Source organism: Mustela nigripes, chromosome 5 (assembly GCF_022355385.1).
Source record: "Mustela nigripes isolate SB6536 chromosome 5, MUSNIG.SB6536, whole genome shotgun sequence".
In the NCBI taxonomy this organism is placed as follows: Eukaryota; Metazoa; Chordata; class Mammalia; order Carnivora; family Mustelidae; genus Mustela; species Mustela nigripes.
In genome coordinates this window covers 90,112,776-90,135,471 of record NC_081561.1, presented here as the reverse complement: position 1 = coordinate 90,135,471, position 22,696 = coordinate 90,112,776, and the positions used below count along the sequence as shown (strand labels likewise).

Here is a 22,696-nt window from a genome sequence, read left to right as displayed (position 1 = left end):
ATTACAATTAAAAAAGAACCCTTAAGGGAGTAGCATTTGGAGAGGCAGAGAAAAAGGGAGAAAGCCACACTATCTACAAGGAACACTATAAGCAAAGTCAAGAAAATAGGAGGATTGGGCTGAGTAAAACCTCAGTATAATCAATGGAAATGTCCTGACAGAAATGGTCAGGACAAAATATTAACAACTTTGGAAACTGTATAGCAGGAAAACTCAAATGCAGTACTTTTCATACATGAAAGAATAATAGAAGAGCTAAGTTTTTAATCTACATTTGATAAGCTGTATTTATAATCAAAAGGTCAGCATTAATTATAACATAATTCTAATATTTAACCTATTTAGGTTTATTACTGAGATCTTCTTTCTCAATATTTATAGGCAGTAGAAAGCATGTGTTTCAAGAGAAAGGACAAACCGTCCATTCGATCGCCTCCATCCAATCATCCACAGTGGTGAAAGCTCAGAGGCCAACACTCTGCCTGCTGAAACAATTGCTCTCGCGGCCCTCCTCGCAGCCTGTGCTTTTTTGTGGAAGAACTAAAAACTGTATATTAGTACATACTATTCTTTTCAGCTATCTTGAGGATTTCCCTTTGATAAAAGTGCATCCTGGATCTTTATATGAGGGAAAGTAAATCAATCTTAAAGTGAGTAAGAGGGGAAACATCTGCTATATTTATAAACTAAAAATGTTATTTCATTTGCTATTAGCCAACTGAGAGCCTATTTTTTTAAACTGTTTTAAATATAATAGAAAAAAGTAGATGGTTACATAGCCCATGTTTTAAATGTAATAGAAATTTAAATCTACCAGCTAAGAGGAGATTCCAACATTTCAAACTAATTTTAAGGGGCAAAATATTGTGACAAAAGGAGATTCTGATTTAACAGAGATTTAGTTCCTTGGAGGAAGAGACACAGAAAGGAGGTGCCAAAAACACGAAATCAAAAAGATGTGGGTTCAAATTCTAGTCTGTCACTATAAGTATGTTTATGTGCTTATTTTCATGGGATAATTGCTTAATTTCTTTCCAGTGTGTAAATTAGGGATAGCAATATCTAATATAGTTAATACAGTTGCTTAAAATTAATTTATAAAATAGCTATGATAATTTTGTAAATGCTATGCCTATAAGAGTGTATATAAAGTAACAAGACAGGACCTCACCTTAACGAAGTTCCAAGGTTTTGGTTTTATGTGCTCACTCAGAGGAACAAAAAAGAAAACAAAAACAAAAACAAAAACAAAAAAACAAAACCACAACAGGCTCAAGCCAGAGTTAGCTGGAGCAAGATGAACTGTTCATGCCAGAAAACTTTCTAATAGAAGACTACCTCCTCAATATCTAAGTCTTTGTATGTCAAGAATATTCTAAGCAGGACATACTGTCTGTTAGTGTGAACATATGAACCTATTAAGATGTTATCACTTATATAAAAGTAGCAATTTCATATTTTTTCACCCAAATACAGCCCTCCCAGAAGTAAGCTTTCTCTCTTCTATATACACACTGTATAACTATATATAAAATATATGTACGTATGTGCTTGTACCAGAATTTTGCCCTACAATATGTTGTCTAATATGGTAGCGCTTTTAGGCAACTTTTTTTTAAGGTCAATATCCTATCCCCAAAGGTGACACTTCCCTTGATTCACAAAATGATTTTAAGTGTTCATTAGCTTGCTCTTAAATACCCTGTATTTGGCACAGAGATAGGAAGGAAGAGGAAAAAAAGGAAAAGGAAGCTAATTTGCTGAACACTGATTTTGTGATTAGGCACAGTTAGTAGTGAATTTTCAAACTTTTTCTCTAATAATTAAAATCACCATGAGAATATGATTTAATTTCATTTTAGAAAGAGGCAAAACGTAGGTTGAGAAGCGGCATAACATCTGAGTTTGTGGTTTAGAAAGGAGCAGGAACTAATAACGAACACTGTTTCACTTCAAAGTGCATTTTATTCTCACTTTGCCCTTCTATAAATATGGTGTGTCAGAGGCTCACCTCTGTTTAAATTCACTAGAAGAGAGTAGTATTTATCTAAGGCAGATGCATCTAAGTAGCTGGTATTGCTTATATTAATCTACACTGGAAATACTGGAAATAAAATATAATAGTGTTCTGTGAAATTTTACTTACAAAACAAACTCAAATTGGTTTGTCTAATAAACTCAACATACATACCATAAAGCAAAGCAAAGTCAGAGTAAAATATATAGAATGATGACACAAAAGAGATCAGTGTTAAAATAATCACATTCATCAATATTCTTCAAGACAAAAGTAATAGCCATATTTGCAGATAATACAAAGTTAAAGGTTTGAAAATAGGAGGAAAGAAACTAATAAAAACTGGTGTTATGGTAGTCAAGTAGAAAACTTAAATGCTATGCAACTCATGCAAAATCACCTAAACTGGGGCTGAAAATTTTAAAGTTAGTAATGGTGTGGTACTTAATAGAAACCTTAGAAATTAGGGCTCAAAGGATGATTTTCATCCTATGAATTAACTATTTTGAAATGTTTGTACAGTTTACTACCACAGATTACATTTATGCTGAGATAAAAGAAATATTTTAAGAACAATTTTTGGAAAAACTTCAAGATGCAAATTATGGCTTTAAATGCCCTTCTATTTGAAGGTAAGGGCAACACTTTGTCAATAATACAAGTAAATGGAACAGTATCTGCAGTTTGAAATATTATCTTTTATTTACTGACACCGACTGGTTACTAGAGACTAGTGTGGTTAGATCTTTTCCATGAGAAACAGACATACAATGCTGATTTATTCAAAGTAGCTATCATTTCCCTTTTTTCCTTCAGTCAACTGTTTATAATATTAAAAGAATTAACCCACACCCCTTCTTTTCAGTTATCTGTGATTCCACTGCTACAGAGACTGTGTGCCTCAATGTCTGCTCCCTTCATTAATAGTATCTACGTTGAGGGTAGAGATTGGGTCCTAAGGAAATAAGGCAAGAAAAATCAAATCTTGCTGACACAGTGGGACACTGATCAAAACATATTATAACAGAAGACCCGCATACCTCAGGGCTACTCTTGAACAGTGAAGGGTGACGGGCAAGGTAACAGATGGGAAGAAAGAGAAAATAGCACCACACACGAAAAGCACAGAAGCTATTCTTAGTAAAAAAATATAAAGTTTACAGTAATGTTTGTAAATGTTTGGTCATTTCTCAAAAAAAGAAAAGGACAGTTAACATTCAAACTTCAACAAAACGGATGTAACATTGTTTTGTGGGCTGAAATAGAATTTAAAGATCTTATCATGCTTTATGACCATCATGCTTAGGCATAAACACACTATAAAGTGCAGTCCTCATTTATGAGAGGAGAGTTCAAAACTTGTTAAGCTTTCATTTCCTACCTGTGCTGTGAGGCACTTCTGCTGGCGTATTAGCAGGAGCGTGCGCGCCGGGAGGAATCTGTATCCCAGTGAAGCTGCTTGATGGCATGCTGCTTGGATCATAAGCTGAAGAGGACGGCTGAGGTGGCTGAGTCGGCAGGGACGTTGCTCCAGCATCTTCGTTTTCTTCAACATCTATTGTATAACATAGATGTAAAGTTAAACTAGGTATTTTGAAAGAAAAACGCCAAACATTCTTATTTTGTTATACAGACAGGACAAACAGATGTTTGGATGCAATTCTATTTAATGCAATTGATAAGCAGGCTCTAGCTCTTAAAATAATAGTTTTAATTGTTTTCTTTCCTTAAATCACTTAATTGTGCCTGACAATATGATTGTCACTTCAAGGTAACACTTTCTAATTCTACAAAATCTTTTCTTTAATCTTATGATAAATGATATTTTTGGCAAAACATGTCACATTTATACTATGCATAGCCTATTTTTCTGACAGCTGCCCTTTACTCTATTCATCATTCAACAAGCCATTAAATGACTACCTATGTGTTTGCTGTTCAAAGTATTAGGTTAATCAACAAAAACAAAGGAATGGGATTTCACAGAGCTACCTGCATAGAAAGGAATAATAAGAGAATTTGTGTAGAATCACTTCTCGGCCTTTTGGCTAAGATTAAGTGTAGAGACTTTGTGTTTTTAAGTTCTGAAATTCAGACTTAAAATATACTATCTTACTAGCTGAATTTGAAAGCTACTCTGGGAAAATTAAATAGTGACAGTCTATTTAAAATGACAGTCATTTTTGGGAATCCTCATAATTTAAAATGTAAGTGAGAGCAAGAGATTTCCGAAATCAATTTATTTCCTATCAAATTTTTAAATAAGTTTTTTTGTTTGATAATATATTACATATTCAATGTAGATAATTTTAATCAACCAAAATAAACCTATCTATTCCGAGATACACATTTTACTAAGTAACCTTGTAGATGTATTTATACTTTATATACACTAAAATAATTTTCTCTTATATTAGAGAACTCTAACATTTATATGTCCTGGGAAGGAGCCCCTCCCTCTACTTTTTAAAGGCATTAGAAAGTGACTAAAAGCTGGTAGAAACTAGAGTAAAGATGGTCTTTTGGAGAGAAAATCTCACCAGGTAAGGTTTGCCTTCATGTGGGTTTTCACCTGCACACACTCAACAATCTGTGCAAAAGAAGTGAGCCTTGAAGTGTGTGTATAAACCCCAACTAAATACTGTATGACCCTGAACTATGCATGCACACTCCAGGGGGATTCTAGAGGCTCCTAGTGAGAGCAATAGCCTTAAAGCTGAAAGAAAGACAGGCAATGTTTGAGTCCAGGCATGTTAACTTCCTGCTAGAACAAGAACCAAGAACTTGGAAGAGGAAGATGAGAAAATGCAGGGGAGCTACAAGATGTTATCAACAATAAAAATTAATAGAAACATGGGGTGGGTGGGTGGGAAGATGATTCTCAAATGACCTAGATATCAAAATTAGCAAAAAAAAAAAAAAAAATCACACTAAAGCGGGTACTATAAATATGTTTAAGGACATAGAGAAAGAAGCAGTCATAATGAATGAAAGAGGAAAAACTCGGGGGACCTGGGTGGCTCAGCTGGTTAAGCAATTGACTTTGGCTTAGGTCACGATCCTGGAGTCCCGGAATCAAGTCCCACATTGGACTCCCTGCTGGGTGGGGAGTCGTCTTCTCCCTCTGACCTCTCCCCTTTCTTGCTCTCTCTCTCTCTTCACAAATAAATAAAATCTCAAAAAAAAAAAAAAATCTTTAAAAAAATAAAAAAAAGAAAGAAAGAGGAAAAACTCACTGGAGGAGGGGGAAGGGGAAAAAACTGTAAGAGGAGACAAAAACAGATGGAACTAACAGAAGACAAATGATAAAAATGACAGAATTAAATCTAGGATTAGCAATAATTACATTAAATGGACCAAACACTATTTTGAAAGCTGATGTTGACAGACTAAACAAACATATGAACAAAACCCACATCAAGAAACACGATATGCTTTAAGACTCAGACATGCTTATAGTAAAAGGATAAACTATTAAATACCAAGCAGACAAAAGCTGAGGTAGCTAAATCCAGTAACAGACACGTAACTGTCTCTCTTTGCAGATAACATGGTTATTTACAAAGAAACTCCCAAGAAATCTAGAAAACAACCACCAGAATAGTAAATTTAGCAAGGTTGTGCAATACAACATCATTATACAAAAATCAATTATATTTCATACACTAAAAGTAAACAAGGGAATGAAAAAAAACCAAATACTTGGAAAACAAATTTTAACCAAAGAGGCAAAAAATCTCTACTTTGGAAAAATACAAAATACTATCAATACAAATTAATGGAGGCTTAATAAATGGAAAGATACACCATATTCATGTAATGAAAGACTCAATTTTGTTAAGGTACCCATTCTCCCTAAATTGATCTATAAATTCAGTGTAGTATCAAACCTAAGTTCAGCTGTTTTTTATTTAATAGAAACTGAAAAACCTACTCCAAATTTATGTTGAAATCAAAGGACATAGAATAGCTAAGAACATCTTGAGAAAGAAGAGAAGAGTTGGAGAACTTATGCCACCTGACTCCAAGGTTTATTGTAAAAAGGTGGAGGGCTGTGTGCCATTGGTACCAACTAGAAAAACATACCAACGTAATTGAACAGAATCCAGAAACAGAATCATATTTAAAAGGTTAATTGAATTTTTGACAGAGGAACCGAAGAAATTCAACAAGGAAAGGAAAATGCTTAACAAATGGTGCTGGAATAACAGGCTATCCTTATGGAGGAAAGAATCCTGAATCCAGCCTACCTCACACTGTATGCATGAAAAAATTTAAGGTCTTTCACAAACAAAAGTAACAGCTCCAATGATAAGTCTTCAGGATTAAAAATATGAAAGAATTTTTAAGGTAGAGATAGATAGAGATCTCATAAGACATAAGAAGTAGCCATAAAAATTTTAAAATTATAAACTATATTTTGCCAGGATTAAAGATTTTTGGTAATTAAAAGAAGGTAAGAAAACAAGAAGGGAAGCAATAGACCAGTAGTAAATATTTGTAAAACATGCATCTAACAAAGAACTTATATGCATAATTTGTAAATAATTCAATAATAAAATGACAGACAACCCATGAAAAACGGTCAAGTTTGTTAATGGTCACAGTAGTACTCACAACAACTGAAAGGTAGAAACAACCAAAATGTTCTTCAATGGATGAATAAATACAATGTGTATAGGCATATAATGGAATATTATTCAGTGTTTGAAAAGAAATTCTAAAACATCTTGTAACATGGATGAACCCGGAAGACATTACAATAAATGAAAAAGGCCAGTCACAAAAGGACCAATACTGTCTGATTCCATGTACATGAGGTACCTAGAGACAAAGACAGAAAACAGAACAGTGGTGACCAGAGGCTAGGAATGGATAGGGTAAAGGGGACTTATAGTTTAATGGGTATAGAGTTTCTTTTTTTTTTTTTTTTTAAAGATTTTTTATTTATTTATTTGACAGACAGAGATCACAAGTAGGCAGAGAAGCAGGCAGAGAGAGATGAGGAAGCAGGCTCCCCGCTGAGCAGAGAGCCCGATGTGGGGCTCGATCCCATGACCCTGGGATCATGACCTGAGCCGAAGGCAGAGGCTTTAACCCACTGAGCCACCCAGGCGCCCCGGGTATAGAGTTTCAATTTGAGAAGATAAAAATATTCTGGAGTTAGATGGTGGTGACAGGCTGAACAATATGAATGTGCTTTTTATGCCACTGAGCTGTACATTTAAATGATTAAAATAGTAAATTTTGTTATGTAGAATTTACACAACAAAAAAGAACAGGCAAAAGATTTAAACAGACACTTCACAAATAAATATATATGAACATCCAGTAAACACATATAACAGAGTTCAGTATCATTTAGCCATTGGGGGGAAAATGCTAATTAAATCACAATGAAAAACCAATATATATGGATCAGAATGGCTAAATTTAAAAATACTGACAATACGAGGTGCTAGCAAGGATACAGAGTGACAGACTCTAATGCATGGCTGATTAAAGTATAAATGGTACACTGACTTCAGAAAATGGTTTGGGATATCTATCTATCTATCTATCTATATAGATACATGAGAAAATGTCTATCTATAAAATGTCTATCTATAAAAATCTATCTATATAGATAGATAGATAGATATCCCAACAATTTTATTCTGGTTATTGACCCAGCAGGATGAAACACACGCCACCTCTTTACATATAATGTGAAGTATGTCTAAAAACCAAATGCATTTAAATGTCAAGCAGCTTAATTCATCATAACCTCAAACTAGAAATAGCCACAATATTCATTGGCAGATGAGCTGATAAACAAATTATGGCATCCATACTACAGAATACTACTCGGCAGTAAAAAAGAGTGGACTATTGCTACACAAGACACCAATGAATCTCACAGATAGAGTGTTGAAAGAAGTTGGGTGCAAAACACCACCATGGGATTCCATTTACACAATGTTTTAATCAGACAGAACTAACTTTTGATTAAACAAATAACTAAGTCATTGTTTCTCAAGGTGCGAATGGACTGGGAAAGAGTATGAGGTAATTTTGGGGGATAATGGAAATGTTTTTTATTTAGAGGGTGTGAGTGTCAAAAGTCACTGAGTCACTGAATTATATACTAAGCAAACAGTAAACTTTAATTTGTATCAGTAGATGTTAAAGACTGTGGGGTAATTTTTTATTAAAAACAGGGTACTTGGGGCGCCTGGGTGGCTCAGTGGGTTAAGCTGCTGCCTTCGGCTCAGGTCATGATCTCAGGGTCCTGGGATCGAGTCCCACATCGGGCTCTCTGCTGGGCGGGGAGCCTGCTTCTCTCTCTCTCTCTCTCTCTGCCAGCCTCTCTACCTACCTGTGATCTCTCTGTGTCAAATAAATAAATAAAATCTTTAAAAAACAAAACAAAACAAAACAAAGAAAAACCCAGGGTACTTACATGGTCTCAAAGGGACTTATTCCCCAGTAACTTATTAGTAACACAAACAGCTTATTGATAACAAAAAGAAAATCATTTTAAAGTGTAATAACCCAGAGAATACCACATTACTTGAGTGATCAGTTAATATGACCAATATTTCACCAATATTATACAACCTTCCAATGTTGACATAGGAAACATAATCTCATCCTGGTGTATTTCTGCTAAGCATGTAACTGTAATCTAATTATGAGGCAACATCAGGCAAACCCAAATTGAGGGACAGTCTATAACTAACCTGTACTCTTCAAAAACACTGGGCCAAGAAACACTTAGAAAGGCTGAAGGACCATTCCAGGTTAAAGATAACTAAGGAGACATGAAAGTCAGATGCAGTGGTTAATCCTGGACTAGAGCCACAAAGGAGATTATTAAATCAACTGAACAGATTTGAATGAAGTACTGAGAAGCAAAAGAGCATTCTTCAACTCATTTTCAAATACTTCAGAAAGTATATATATATATATATATATAAAATTATATCTTTCTGTAGAGCCATAAACAATTTCTGAGGAAGTACTGTAAAAAGCTATGACATTAACACTAGATTAGGGAACTTTAAGATTACATTTTAGATGACTAATATATTGGCTTATTTTATATCTCCTATGTTCTGCAATTACAGGTCTTAATTAGCAGCAAATATTTACTGAGACTAAAAAATGTTGAAGTTAACTGTGTCTTAGGGTTTCCCCAAAGAAGGAAATTTTAAATTAGTAGAAATATGATAAAAAATATTACTTTTTTATTGAATATAGGTTAATAATAACCAGTTAAAAATAGCATCATTTTGCAGATACTGAGTTGACAGACATGTAAACCTAGAGTTTGAATGTTAAGAGAATTCCCTTCAGTTGAGCCTTATTTTTTCCTGGAACACTGTTTTTGTACTAATCATATGGTTTCCTTATGTACTTTTCGATAATATGACTTAATTGCACACAGCAGTATTTTCAGAATTATCTTTCCCTTTTTTCTTACTCTAAGGAGTAATATCCATTATTTTTATGGTTTTACTAGAAATTTAATTCCAGAATAACAGAGAATTAGACTTTTGTTAAACATAATACATTTTACCCCTAGAGTTAATTTAAGAACACAAGAGAATATAACGATATACTCAGAAAAGAAGAATCAAGGTTTTGAAGAAGGCTTTTCTCTTATACATTCAGATTTAAGGACATAAACCATTTTAGAGCCATAAACCATTTCTGAGCAGACACTGTTAGATGTCATGACATTAACACTTGATTAAATTACCAGGTTACATTTTGTTCTTTTGAAAAAGTATCCAGTGAAAATATTCTCCTTTAGATTTTAAAGGATTATTGGTATTCCGTAACTCCCTATTTTCTACTTAGAGGCTCTATAAAAACTGATTAAAAATAATGAAAGAAATTATAAGCTCCATGTAAGCTTAATTTTTGGAAAACATAACAAAAATTATATGTATCTAATTATCTAGTAAGTTAGTATTATAAAAAGCATAAAACAACCATATCACAACAGAAGAGTTCATGATAATTATTAAAATGTACACTTTCAAGGACATAAGTTGAAAATGTTAGTATTAGAAGTCACTGAAAGAATATCTAGAAAAAATAACACTGATTATTTATTAGGCATATTAATATATCTAAAATGACACATCTGAAATGCTACTAAAACCAAATATGTTAAAAACAAATAAACGTTATTTGCATGGTGTATTTAAGAATATATGTATAACCACATTCAAGAAATATCTCCCAAATCAGATGTTAGAAGGTAATGATAAGTACAATATGATTATATTTACTACAAATATGTGTGTGTAAAGGTTACTTAAATATCATCAGGTAAGAGAAGTGGTTCAGCTTCAATTTCCAATTTAATGTAATTACTGAATGTGAAGAAATGTTTCATCTTTGGCCTTAGTTCTTAAACTATTCACCCTCCCTGGGTGAAGAAACATTTTACTTTGGCTTCATCTCTTGCTTTTAGGTTGACAACTCCAAAATTCTTTTAGCCCAGAATTTTCTCCTGCAATCTTTAGATGAGTATATAATTGGCAGCTGGGAGTTCTGCATGTAGTAATCAAATGAGCATCTCAGTATCTTTTCTTGATTTTTCCCACCAAACCTGCTACCTTGTATTAGTCATTTCTTTGAAAGGCTGGAAACTCAGGGATCATCATCCATTTCCTCCCTCATTAAAGTGTTCTATGTTATACTGATTACATTTCCTTCTCCTTATCCCCATGTCAATATCTCACCCAGGCTTTTGTTTTATTATAATTTAGATCACTAATAGCCCCTGAATTCTTCTCACAATCTGCAGAATTATCTTTCTCCAATTCGCTCTCAAAAATCACCCCCCCCACACACAGATTTTACAGTCTTAGCCAGATCTCAATCTGCCTCCCTGCTGCTTTTGAAGTGTTTTTGTTTTGCTTTGTTTTTAAAAATTTGTACCATCCTTTCTTTTCATTTACCCAACTTAATTCAACTTCTCTTTTGAGACTCAGCTCAGGCACAATCTCTTATTACCATGCACTATAACTGCTTATTAAAACTTTTGTACCCTGTGAAGATGTATGCTCTTGTAAGGATCATGTCTTTTATTCATTCCTGGTACCCAGCAAATGCTGACAAAACGACATTAAAAAAATAAGTTTCTTTAAAAATGAATGAAAAACAATGACATTTTAAAAATGCAAGAACAAGGATATGTCCTGGGAAGTGGGAGTTCATTCCAAATTTAGGTCTCTAAATCGTATCTGAAGCACAGAAATGTACCCTGTAATGTTGGTACTATGGTCTCAAGAGAATGTGAAATTAATAATTTTAATGACTGGCTGAGAAATTTTCTTGTAAAACTGGTTGAAGGGAAAAAATTCATCTGCTTAAATGCAGAATAAGAGCACAGACTTTAGAATTAGAAGGCCTGGGTTCAACTGCTGAGTTTCATTAACTAGTTATTAGAGCTTGATCAGAAATGCCCAGCCACCTTCAAAAGCTATGAGAACTAAATAAGCTAATATATGTAAAATATTTAGCACAATGCCCGATAATACCGAGCGTTCCATAAATAACAAATATTAACATAAACTATGAAAGTACTTTATTAAGTGCTATATATTTTATAAGACTTCATATACATACATAAAATAGTTCTGCAGAAATTCAGACAAAGGGGAAAACATCACAGATAGGCAGGATTCAGATAGGTAAAAAAAGATAAGCAATTTAGGAGGGAGGAATGGTTTTATAGTTAAAGAAAGAGATGAAGGTCTCTTTTCATCTAGCTCTTAACATCTATGACTATAATAAAGAGAATATATAGGTCCTATGAAATGAACTGTGTCCCCACAAAACTCATATGACCAAGCCCTAATCACCAATTTGACTATATTTGGAGATAAGCTCTTCAGAAGGTAACAAAGGTTAAAGAGTCATAAGGGTAGAGTCCTATTCTAATAGAATTGTGGCCTTACAGAAAGGAAAGATTTGTTTCTCTCTCGGTCATATGAGAACAAAGAGAAGGCTGATGTCTGAAAGCCAGGAAGTAGGCACTCAAGAGCAAAAGAACCCTGCTCCACTTTGGTCTTAGACTTTCCAGCCTCTAGACCCCTGAGAAAATGAATGCCACCCCAGTCTATGGTGTTTTGTTATGGTAACCTGACCCACCCAAGACAATACAAGAGAGGAACAGAAAATAAAATTGGTAAAGTAGGCTGATGCCACATTGTGGTGACTCTTGCTTAAAGCCTGAAGATCTTGGGTATTTTCTTGTGGACACTTGTTAACAGTAGGACAGACATAAAACATTCCTGATTATGGTCAGTATTAAAGTAGGAAAGGAAGTATGTAAAAAACACAGACACTGGGTATAAAAAAAATGAAGAAACAAAATACCAAAAAGACACATGACTCAGAATAAGAGGGCCAGGGATTCAAGTTCTAGTTCTGTTTCATGATTCTATGTCCTTAGGCAGGCTCTAACCCATGTGGAATCTCAACTTACTCCTGTGTACAACAGTAATAACATAAACTAGTCCCAAGGGATTTCCGAGGGTATGAATAAGTGGAAATGATTTGTAAGCTTTAAGGCACTATATGAATGCAAGGTATTTATTACAGAAAATGACTGTAAGAAAAATTCTTTGTGAAAAAGACTATTGTAAATTAGTTAAGGACATATCATGAAGTGTTTTTCACAAATAGATAACAAAAAGTTAACTTGAAATGCCATATGAAAGCTTGCATCTCTAGAAGACAAACTGCAAAATAATTTAGAGTATTCATATATAAAACTGTAGTGTACCTTTTTCACCAAATGGCACTGTAACATTTTAAACAGTCCTCTAAATAATAAAGAGAACAAGAAGGTTTTCTTGTCTTCCTCACTTGTTCTCTCCTCCCATCTCCTTTGTCTTTTAAAGGCAGGTTTACTGAGCTATAATTTATATGCAGTAAAATTCACACATCTTGGGTATACAGTTTTGACATAAAACTTATACAATGTATAACCACCACTTCTGGTCATCCCCAAGCCTTTCCCATGTTCCTTTGTAGTAAACCCCTCGCTCACCCCAAGTACTCAACTTACCTGATTTATGTCCCTAGAACACTGCCTTCTCCAGAAAGTTGTATGAATACAATCATATAATACATATGTAGCCTTCTCTGTTTGGCTTCTTTCACTTAGCATAATGCTTCTGAAATCAGTCCATACCATATTGCTGCAAATATCAGTGGCTGATGGCATCTGAATTATTTCCACTTTTGGCAATTACAAATAAAGCTGCTGTTAAGTTATGTATAAGGCTTTATATGGACATATGTCTGCATTTCTCTTGGGTAAAAAAATACCTTGAAGTGGGGCTGCCAGATATTGTGTCAAGTGTATTTTTAATTTTATAAAAAACTGCCAAACTGTTTTCCTTTTCTTTCCCCATGAGTAATGTGTGAGAGTTCCAGCTACCTGGCATTCTCAGTAGCACTTGGGACTATCGGTTTGTTCAATTTTAGCCCTAAATTCTAGTAGGTATGATAGAGCTTGCTATAGTCTTTATTTGTTTTTCCTTAATGACTAAAGATTTCAGCATCATTTCATGTGCGTGCTTGCTACCCATTCATTCTTAACTGATATATGGAAATACTCAACATAGCTATTACATTTTGTTATGGATACTTAATATGTACAATATATTACTATGCAGAACTGCAATGTAACTATCATTTGAAAAACTGTGAGGACAGCACATATATGTAGAAATCACTAAAATGGCCCATAAGAACTAAATTATTAATTTCATCAGGCATTGAGAAAATTGAAAAAAAAAAAAAATCCAAGAGGATTAATTCCCATGGAGGAGTAAGGCCAACAAGCCATCCCCAGAACAGGAACAGCTGGTTTCACAAAAAAATTTCTAGAAAACATTTAAGGGAAAGGAGATTCTAAGGTGATCAAAATGTTCCAAAACATAAAAAAATACTAGAAATATTCAGATTATATTTATGGAGTAAGCAGAACATTGACACCCCAAAGGAAAACTAGACCAGTCTTACTCATGAATGTCAATTCAAAAATCCTAAATATATAGTAGTGAACTGAATCCATCAATATAATAAAAAAAAAACAAAACCCAAAACCAAAAAACAGAGCCACATGAGGTTTATTACTCAATGTAAAGCTGGTAACATTAGAGTAGTAGTGAAATTAATCTATTTAAAAAAACCCAAAAGAGTCAAATGAAGTTTATTATTAACATATGATGTATTATTTGTTTCAAGGGTACAGGTCTGTGATTCATCAGTCTTACACGATACACAGCGTCTAAATGAGGTTTATTACAAAATATAGAGATGGTTCAATATTAGGAAATCTTTTAATAAATTCACTACAGAAACAGATCTAAGGATCTGGATTAGGCTGGTGTCAGTCAACTCTGGCCAACAGGTTGACTATCTGTTTTTGTTAAGCAAAGTTTTATTGGAACAGAGACATGCTCATTTGATTACATATTGTCTGTGGCTACCTCTGCACTGTATGAGCAGCTGAGAAGTTGCCACAAGACCTCATGACCTAGAAACCTAAAATATTTATTATCTAACCCTTTAAGAAATGGTTTAAGAAACTCGTGCACTGAATGACCATTTTCACAGATGCCTAAAATCTGTATAACAAAATACAAAGATCACCTAGAATTTTAATGCAGATTACAGTGATTATTCTCCTAATAGTCAATTTCCTGTATGTCTAATCAATAAAAACAAGTGAAAAAGGTCCTTCCTTTTCTTTTCAATTACACACTAACTGAAAGGTGAAGTGAAATGGTAAGACCTTTATTTTTTCACAATTTAATTTTACAAAACTACTTATTATGTAATGGTGAATCTTTCATGCATTTATTAAGTCAAAACAAAAATCAGGTGCAGAAGTGTCTATATTACCAATAGTATAAAAAAAAAGGAAGCTATGTATTCCTATTTATTTGTAAATTCATAAAAAATCATCTGTTAAGGGACACAAAAAAACCTAAAATAATATAGTATTTATTTATCTGGGTTTGGTAGAATCTGGCCAAATGAGGGATGTGATGGAAATGAGAAATTCATTTAATATATTTTTTTATATCCCCTATAAATTTTAAACCATGTGAATGTACTACCTACCCCTCGGACAAAAAAAAAAAATACCTCACCTCAAATAGATACATAAAAATTAATAGTGTCCTTTGTGGTTTGGGAATATTTTATAAACTATAAATGGATTACCTGTTCTATGTAAGAATGAAATCTGATTACAGGCAGGAGATGGCCAGGCTATCTTGTTGATAAAGACAGATATTAAAGCAGTTTGGCCTTAATCTCTCACTGTCCCTAAATTTATTTTACACCTAATTTTCATGGATTTTGGACCTGATGGAACAAAAGAAAATGTACTGTTTCTTTGAAAAATCATGGATAATATTCGGAACAATTATGATTCTACTAAGTCATTTTACTTAAATAAGTAAATACATACCATTATCTTCTTCAATTCCAACAGGCCCTGCTTGAGGAGTCTCTCCATTCTTTAAACAATTATGGATATATGTTGCCTTCCACCTTGCATATTTTCTGTGTTTCACATTCTAGAAGGAATATTTTTATATCAATATTAAATTTTATATCAATATTAAATTCTAGTAAGAAGTCAAATAAAAAGATACAGTGATAACCTATGGTATTTCTGAGATAAAACCCATTTTTGCATGTTACATCTCTGAAACAATCTGGCAACCTCCCCATCCTACCACTGGATTCTACCAAATGTCTAGGGCTCAACAGACCATAAAAAGCTATCTTCCTCAAGCACATACCTAGTTCTCGCTTATGATTCTGTACTTCAGAAAAGGTCTGCAATGGAAATATGAGAATGTCCATCATAAATCAAACAATCCTCCTCTATGTTCTACTAAAAACAACTTTTCTACACTGATTACCATTTTCTTCCAGGTATGATTTTAATTTATTCTACTTTATTACTTTATAAAGAAACTTTTTAGAAGTATCCACATTTAACTTTTCACTTCTTCACCAGCTGACTCACTCTAGAGAGAAAAAAGTTTCTTTTGTTTGATTTTCAGCACATAAAAGGTCAGAGAATTTGAATGTGCCATGCCTTTAATGGCAGTGAGCCCACATGTACCAGCCCCCACCTCACTTAAGTTGTTAGTTCACTTAAGGAATGTGCTCAATGTCACCAACAGCCCTCTCCATACTGGCAAATCCAACAGACACTTGTAGGTATTATCTTACCAAACCTCTCAGCAGCATACAAAACATCGAACCATTCCAAACTCTGTGAAACACTGTCTATTACTGGTTTTTGTGACACTCTTGTTCTCCTGCTTTCCCTCCGGTCTTTGGCTACTAATCCTCTAGCTCATCTCCAGATAAAATTACACACCCTGTACTAGCACATTCTATAAATGGGTGGGCTCAATCAATGGATTCACATACAATTTTATTTTTATTTTATTTATTTTTTTAAATTTTATTTTATTTTTTCAGTGTTCTAAGATTCACTGTTTATGTACTACACCCAGTACTCCATGCAATACAATTTTAAATATGAATTATGTTTTTATATAATTAAGTACTAGGAAAGCCACTTAACTAGTGAAGGGAATTACTTCAAGTTTTCAGTGATTTATAGCTTCCCTATTTTGGGGAAAACCTAGGATACAGATAATCTCAACATTTTTTATGCTTTATAAATAATTGCTTTTAGTTAAGACCTAAGATAGGCAAAAGGGAGATATAAAACAAGTCAATACACTTACTTCTGCCCTTAGAGAGCTGATCATCTTGTTATGGATAGAGATTTAAAATACAAAACAACAGTACTATAAAAATATAGTAGGTAGAAAGTATTGAACTTGTTTCTTTGGTAAGTCTACAATAATGGACAGCTGATAAAGTAAAATGGTATGTTAGCTTGGTCTTACGGGATGGGATGGAAAGTAGTAGTAAGACTATCGTGGAGAGAAGTAAAAGAACAAGCAAAGGAAGAAGGGCAGAAGTAAATGAGGTATTTAAAGAATGAAGGTGAGAAAGTAAATTTGCCACAGGTGGAATAGACATACCAGGGACCAGCTGAGTAAGTAAGATAAATCCAAGACAAGAGTAAAGTTGTGGACCAGCATGTTTATAGTACCTTACAGGTTCTGAAGCACTTACACATTTTTCTCTTAATTGGTTCTCATAATAACCTTGAAATTTAGGCAGGTCATCACAAGGCTCTGAGATATTAAAATACTGGGTCAATGAAGTAAATACAGTTTAACCTAGAATTCAAGGCCTTCCACACTGTGGATACTGTTTCAGTCTACTCTACTTCCTACTATCTCCCCTCAATCCAGATGAGATTCTTTCTCATCTGCAGTCTTCTCTCCTGCTAGTCTTCCTATTAAACATGGTTTCCTCTTCCAACAGGAGTCTCCTTAGGCTCAGTTCAAATATTTATTCTCTTATCAACTTCCCTACAAGCACATAAATTAATCATTTATTCAAGTCAGTTACAGATCCGAAGTGCTGGGGATAACACGATGAACAGGCAGGTGTGAACTTTGGGAGTCCAAAATTAAAGCTAAGCAATAATTTCCATCACTGTACTATCTAAAGTCTATGATATTTTCTTCACCTTTCTCTCTTAAAATTCTGCAATCCAGTATTATAAATAGGAGCAAATGGCAGTACAAAAGTAAATGACTTACCCAAAGTAGCACTATTTTGCAGTGAAGCCATCCACTCATTCAGGGCTACCTTATGCTACAATTAGCACACTACAATTTGTAACTCAGATGGGAATATATGAAATAAGGTAAAACTGGCTTTAAAAGGTCAGCTACTTAATGCATATTAATAGAGGCTATAATTTGGTATATATAAAGAGGACTCTTTTGAAAGAAAATGAATAAACTGCTTAGGAAAGTTTAATTTGCCTTCCTTTGGGACCTTTAAAAATAGGGCAGATTTTTCTTGGCTCAAAATAATTTAACACCATCTAAAGACTAAACTGGATTAAGTTGCATTATGATAACTTTAGGAGGTTCCTACATTCCTAATTTCACAGTAAAAAACAGGGTAAAGATGTATAAACTATGCTGAGTTCCTTCCTTAGTATGTGAAGTTTAAAAACATTACTCTAACGTGAGATGGCTTCATTTTAGTAAATACCTTTTACAAAATTTCCCCAGACAGATAAATCAATACAACTGTTTATTTTTTATTCCGTACTATTTTCAAGACACCACCACAAACTGGAACTTGTAATACTTCACAGAAAATTTTGGCAGCTGTACTCAAAATTAATTTGCTTTTTAATTTTGTTTTCTTTAAAATAAAGGATGCTAGATATCAAAGAATATTTGAAGAGGAAAATTTCAAGATGTCAATATTTTTGAGATCTTTTAACTCCTTTTGGCTGATTAGACATCCTTTCTGGGAAACAGGAATTACAAAAAGAACTTTTACTTTTGTCTGTGGCCTCTAAGTTCCTGTTTTGTAACTAGATTGATGAGAATCACTGACAACTGCAAATTTTGGACACAAGAGTCAGTGGTGGTAAGAATTTTCATTTGATTTTTAAATCATGTGCATTTGCTACACTGAAGAATGACTGGTTAGGAAATGCAAACCAAAGGCTAAAGCAGGGGTTCCCAAACCCGGTACATATAAAAATTACATGAGGATATAATAAAAAAATAGATTCTTAGTCCAAACTATGGAAAATCTGATAAAAATCATTTTCTATTATCATGCCAAAAAGCCACTTTGAAAGAGTATGCTCCCATTCTGTCTCTTGGATTTTTGTTTTGAACCCACCTGGTCAAGTGTTTATTCCACTACAATTGCTTTTGTCAAGGTTACAGATTACTTCTCTCTTACAAAATCCCAAACTTGGACATCATCCTACTTGACTCTATCAGCATGAAAAGTTGAGCACTTCCTCCTCTTTGTAATGTCCTTTCACTGGGTTTCCTGGTTATCAAGGTCTACTGGGTGTTTTTATTTTTGTTTGGTTTGTTTGTTTTGTTTTTGCCTTGCTGGGTGCTCCTGATTCTTTTTATCTACAAAGTGGGGAGCCCTCCACAGGCTTCAGTTCTTGGACTTCTCCTCTTCTCTTCTAACACTTTACCTGGCTGATCTTGTTCAGTGTAATGGTTTTAAGTATCACCCTATGCTCCAAATCTCAAATTCATATTCTCTGCTCAGTTTTCTCTTGTGAACTTTTGATTCATCTCAACAATTTACTGTACACCTGATAGTTCAAAGCATTCAGAGTTCAACAGCAACTTCTGATATTTTCCCACTAAATTTGTTCTTCCCCATGTCAGTACATGGCATTCTTGCAGTTGTTCGAGCCCAAATCACTGGAGTTATTTTTAGTCCTGTATTTCTCTTATAATCTACCAACAAATCTTTTAAAGTCTGTCCATTCTCCATTCAAAATACATTCAGAGTCCAACTACTTCTCAGCACCTTTCCTACTGCAAATTTTGATCTCAGCCAGTATTACCTTTCACTCTGATTATTTAAAAATGAACTAATGGGCCAACTTACTTCCATCCTTGACCACTAGAAATACTTTAATTTATGAAATGCTTTAAAAATAGCACTTAAATTCCATCAATTCTAGCTGAACTCCTCCTCACCCTTACCTCCTATCAGTCTCCTCTCTCACTCCAGATTTAACTATACTATATCTTCACTGATACTTCTTAAACTTGAATAGACCCTCTTTACTACCTCAAACGGTTTGCACTTTGTCTTACGAAGACAAAGATGTTCTCTTCCTGAACATCTTTACATTTCATTCTCTTATCTTCTTCAAGGGCATTGCTAAAATGTTGCTTCTCAGTGAAGCCATTCCCAACCACCCTACTGAAATGAACTTTCCTAACCCTACCTTGAGTTTTGCTATGGCACTTATCAATCTGACATACTAGACATTTTGATGTATTAATTTGATCACTGTCTCCACCAGAAGACTGAGATTCCCATGAGGGCAGGGATTTTACTCATTGCTGCATTACTTGTGCCTAGAACCATGCTTGATGTATAGCAGAGCTTAATATTTGATGATCAAGGAAAGGACAGCAGATTCTGGAATCCACGTTTTTTTAAAAATCAAATAGCCAAATGATTCTGAAGGTGGTTGTCTTGGAACCACACTTTGAAAAACACTGAACTAGAAAACATTTTTGCTAATGAATAAATGTAAATATTATACTTGGGTACACAGTTTGACTTAGGCTTGCAAAGGACAGGGCTGAGGTTGTCAGTGAAACCCTCTGAATTATATGCAAAAATGCAATACATAAATGCATGGGAGAGAATCCACAGTTTTCATTAACATTTCAAAGCAGTTAATGATACAAAAGAAAGGAATTATCTCCAAGTGGGTGGTAACATCAAAGATAATACTTAGATATTCTTAGTTCCTCAATTCTCCCAAATATAGTATATAAACAAGGGCTCTAACTTCCAGAACAATGGACAAAATACAATGAGAAATGCTTGAAAAATACATATTCAACAAATTTATTACCACAATGACTCCAATACTGAATTATTTGTTGTCACAAATTACATATATTTCCTATGGAGATTTATTGAACATTTAAAAACTATATAAAATAATACATACATACATATATATATCGTTCTCTCTCTATATAGTTCTGTGATATAACTTTTTATGCAGTTTTATCAAGCTTAGGAAAGTTTTGCCATAAGTACAAGATACTCTCACATACCTTTCACTTAGATTCCCCAAGTGTTTGCATTTTTATCTATCCATTAATATATACACATTTATACATATATTAATATGCAAATTGTATCACTTTTTTTTCTGTACCATTTAGGATTAAGTTGGAAGTCACTGTGCCTCTTATCCTTTCTTTACCAATTTTCTAAGATTGATGACAGTCTCATACACAATGGTTATTAAAATCAGGAAATTTAATAGTTATATAAGAGTATTCTATGACCTGCAGTCCGAACAACTTCTGTCAATTGTTCCAATTATGTCCCCCATAGTTACTACCTCCCTAGGTTTATATAATTTAAGAAGTTTGCATTATTTAGTTTTCATGTCTTTTTAGTCTTTAATTTGAACAGCCTTTGTTAATGTTTCTTGACCTTCATGTTTAAAAAAAAAAGTCAACTTAATTGTAAAACGTCTATTTTTTAGGATTTGTCTGATATTTCCTCGTGATTAGGTTCAGATTATGCATTTTTATCAGGATTAGCACTGAAGTGATATTTGTCTTTCTCACTTCATCTTACTAGAAAGCACATGGTATTGGTTGGTCCCAATACTGGTTGTGTCATGTTTGATGACTTGGTTAAAAGTGGTGTCAGACACCATGTTTCTCCGTCAGAGACTTATTACTTCCTCCTTTAAAATAAGCAATTTGAGGGAATAGAGACTAAAGCAAATATCCTGTTCTTCATCAAACTTCCCACCTATTAGTTTTAAACCTCATAAATTATTTCTACCTTTATCACTATTCTGTATTTATTAGAATTCTATTATAAAGGGCCTTCTGTTTTTCCATTATTCACTCATTCATTCACTCATCAATTCACTCATGTATTTCTCTGTATGTTTCAGTACAGACCCATCCATTCTTATTTTACTCAACTAGTTTTCATCTATTAATATCATTCTGTTTTGATGCTCAAATTGTCCCTGACATGGAAAAGTGGAAACCCTTTCCAGCTTGTTCTGGATCCTTCTGACATACCCCCAAAATCATATGAAGATTTTACTTTCTGGCACAGGACAAAGGTCCAATTCATCTAATACCTTTCCTGACCCAGTCCTAAATCCAGCCTTTTCTGTAAGAGAACTGGCTCTTTTCACAGATGAATGGTATTTGGAACCCAAAATAAGACACTGAGGTGTGCCCTCACTGCTATTTGGTGCACCATTGCTTCCAGGCCCCTCTGCTACAGACATATAAGAACTAAATTTTATGTGCATGTATACACCCATCTATGAATGTATGCTCTATGTATATACACAAATATACATACTGTACATATATACAGTTATAGTATACATATATACTACCTATACTACTACATAATCACTATACTATCACATGTATCTACTTTGCTCTATCAAATATATTTAAAAGCATGAATAATATGGACATCTCCAATTCCAATCCAAAGCCATTAACAGAATCTAGTCTTCTCCCACCCTAGTCGAACCTTTTTCCCCAGAGGTGAGAAACCTAGCTCTCTCAATATATTTACACATTTGCTCAATCATAGAATACAGAGTAAGCAGTTTTCGAACTGCCAGCCCAAAGCATTAAAAACAAATACCAACAACAATTCAATATTTAGCTTTATGCAGTAATATTGACATACCTTGAGATACATAAATCTTGTATATAATTTAGGTAGTTCTAACAAATAGATATACCTGTATAAAATATACTCCTATCAAAACGTAACACTTTTGGTTTCCCAGAAGGTTCCTTTGTATCTCTTTTCAGATCAATTTGCCCCATCCCCCACCAGATACAAATCCTAACTTTTTCAATAGAATAGATTTGTATATTGGAGTACTTTGTATGAAGGGATCAGTTTGTATTGAGTCTTCTTTTGCTCAGCATAATCCCTTTAAGAGTCACCAATGTT

The 22,696-nt window shown here is 33.9% G+C and overlaps 1 protein-coding gene across 1 annotated transcript in view; it reads right to left on the bottom strand.

Moving 5' to 3' along the window:
• VTA1 (vesicle trafficking 1) overlaps positions 1-22,696 on the bottom strand; it is a 63,821-nt gene that overhangs the window by 8,947 nt on the left and 32,178 nt on the right. Inside the window, exons 5-6 of the mRNA XM_059400839.1 lie at positions 15,513-15,621; positions 3,399-3,572 (exon numbers count right to left, since the gene is read on the bottom strand). Coding sequence (XP_059256822.1) covers positions 3,399-3,572; positions 15,513-15,621 — 283 coding nt within the window. The remainder of the gene's footprint in view (positions 1-3,398; positions 3,573-15,512; positions 15,622-22,696) is intronic.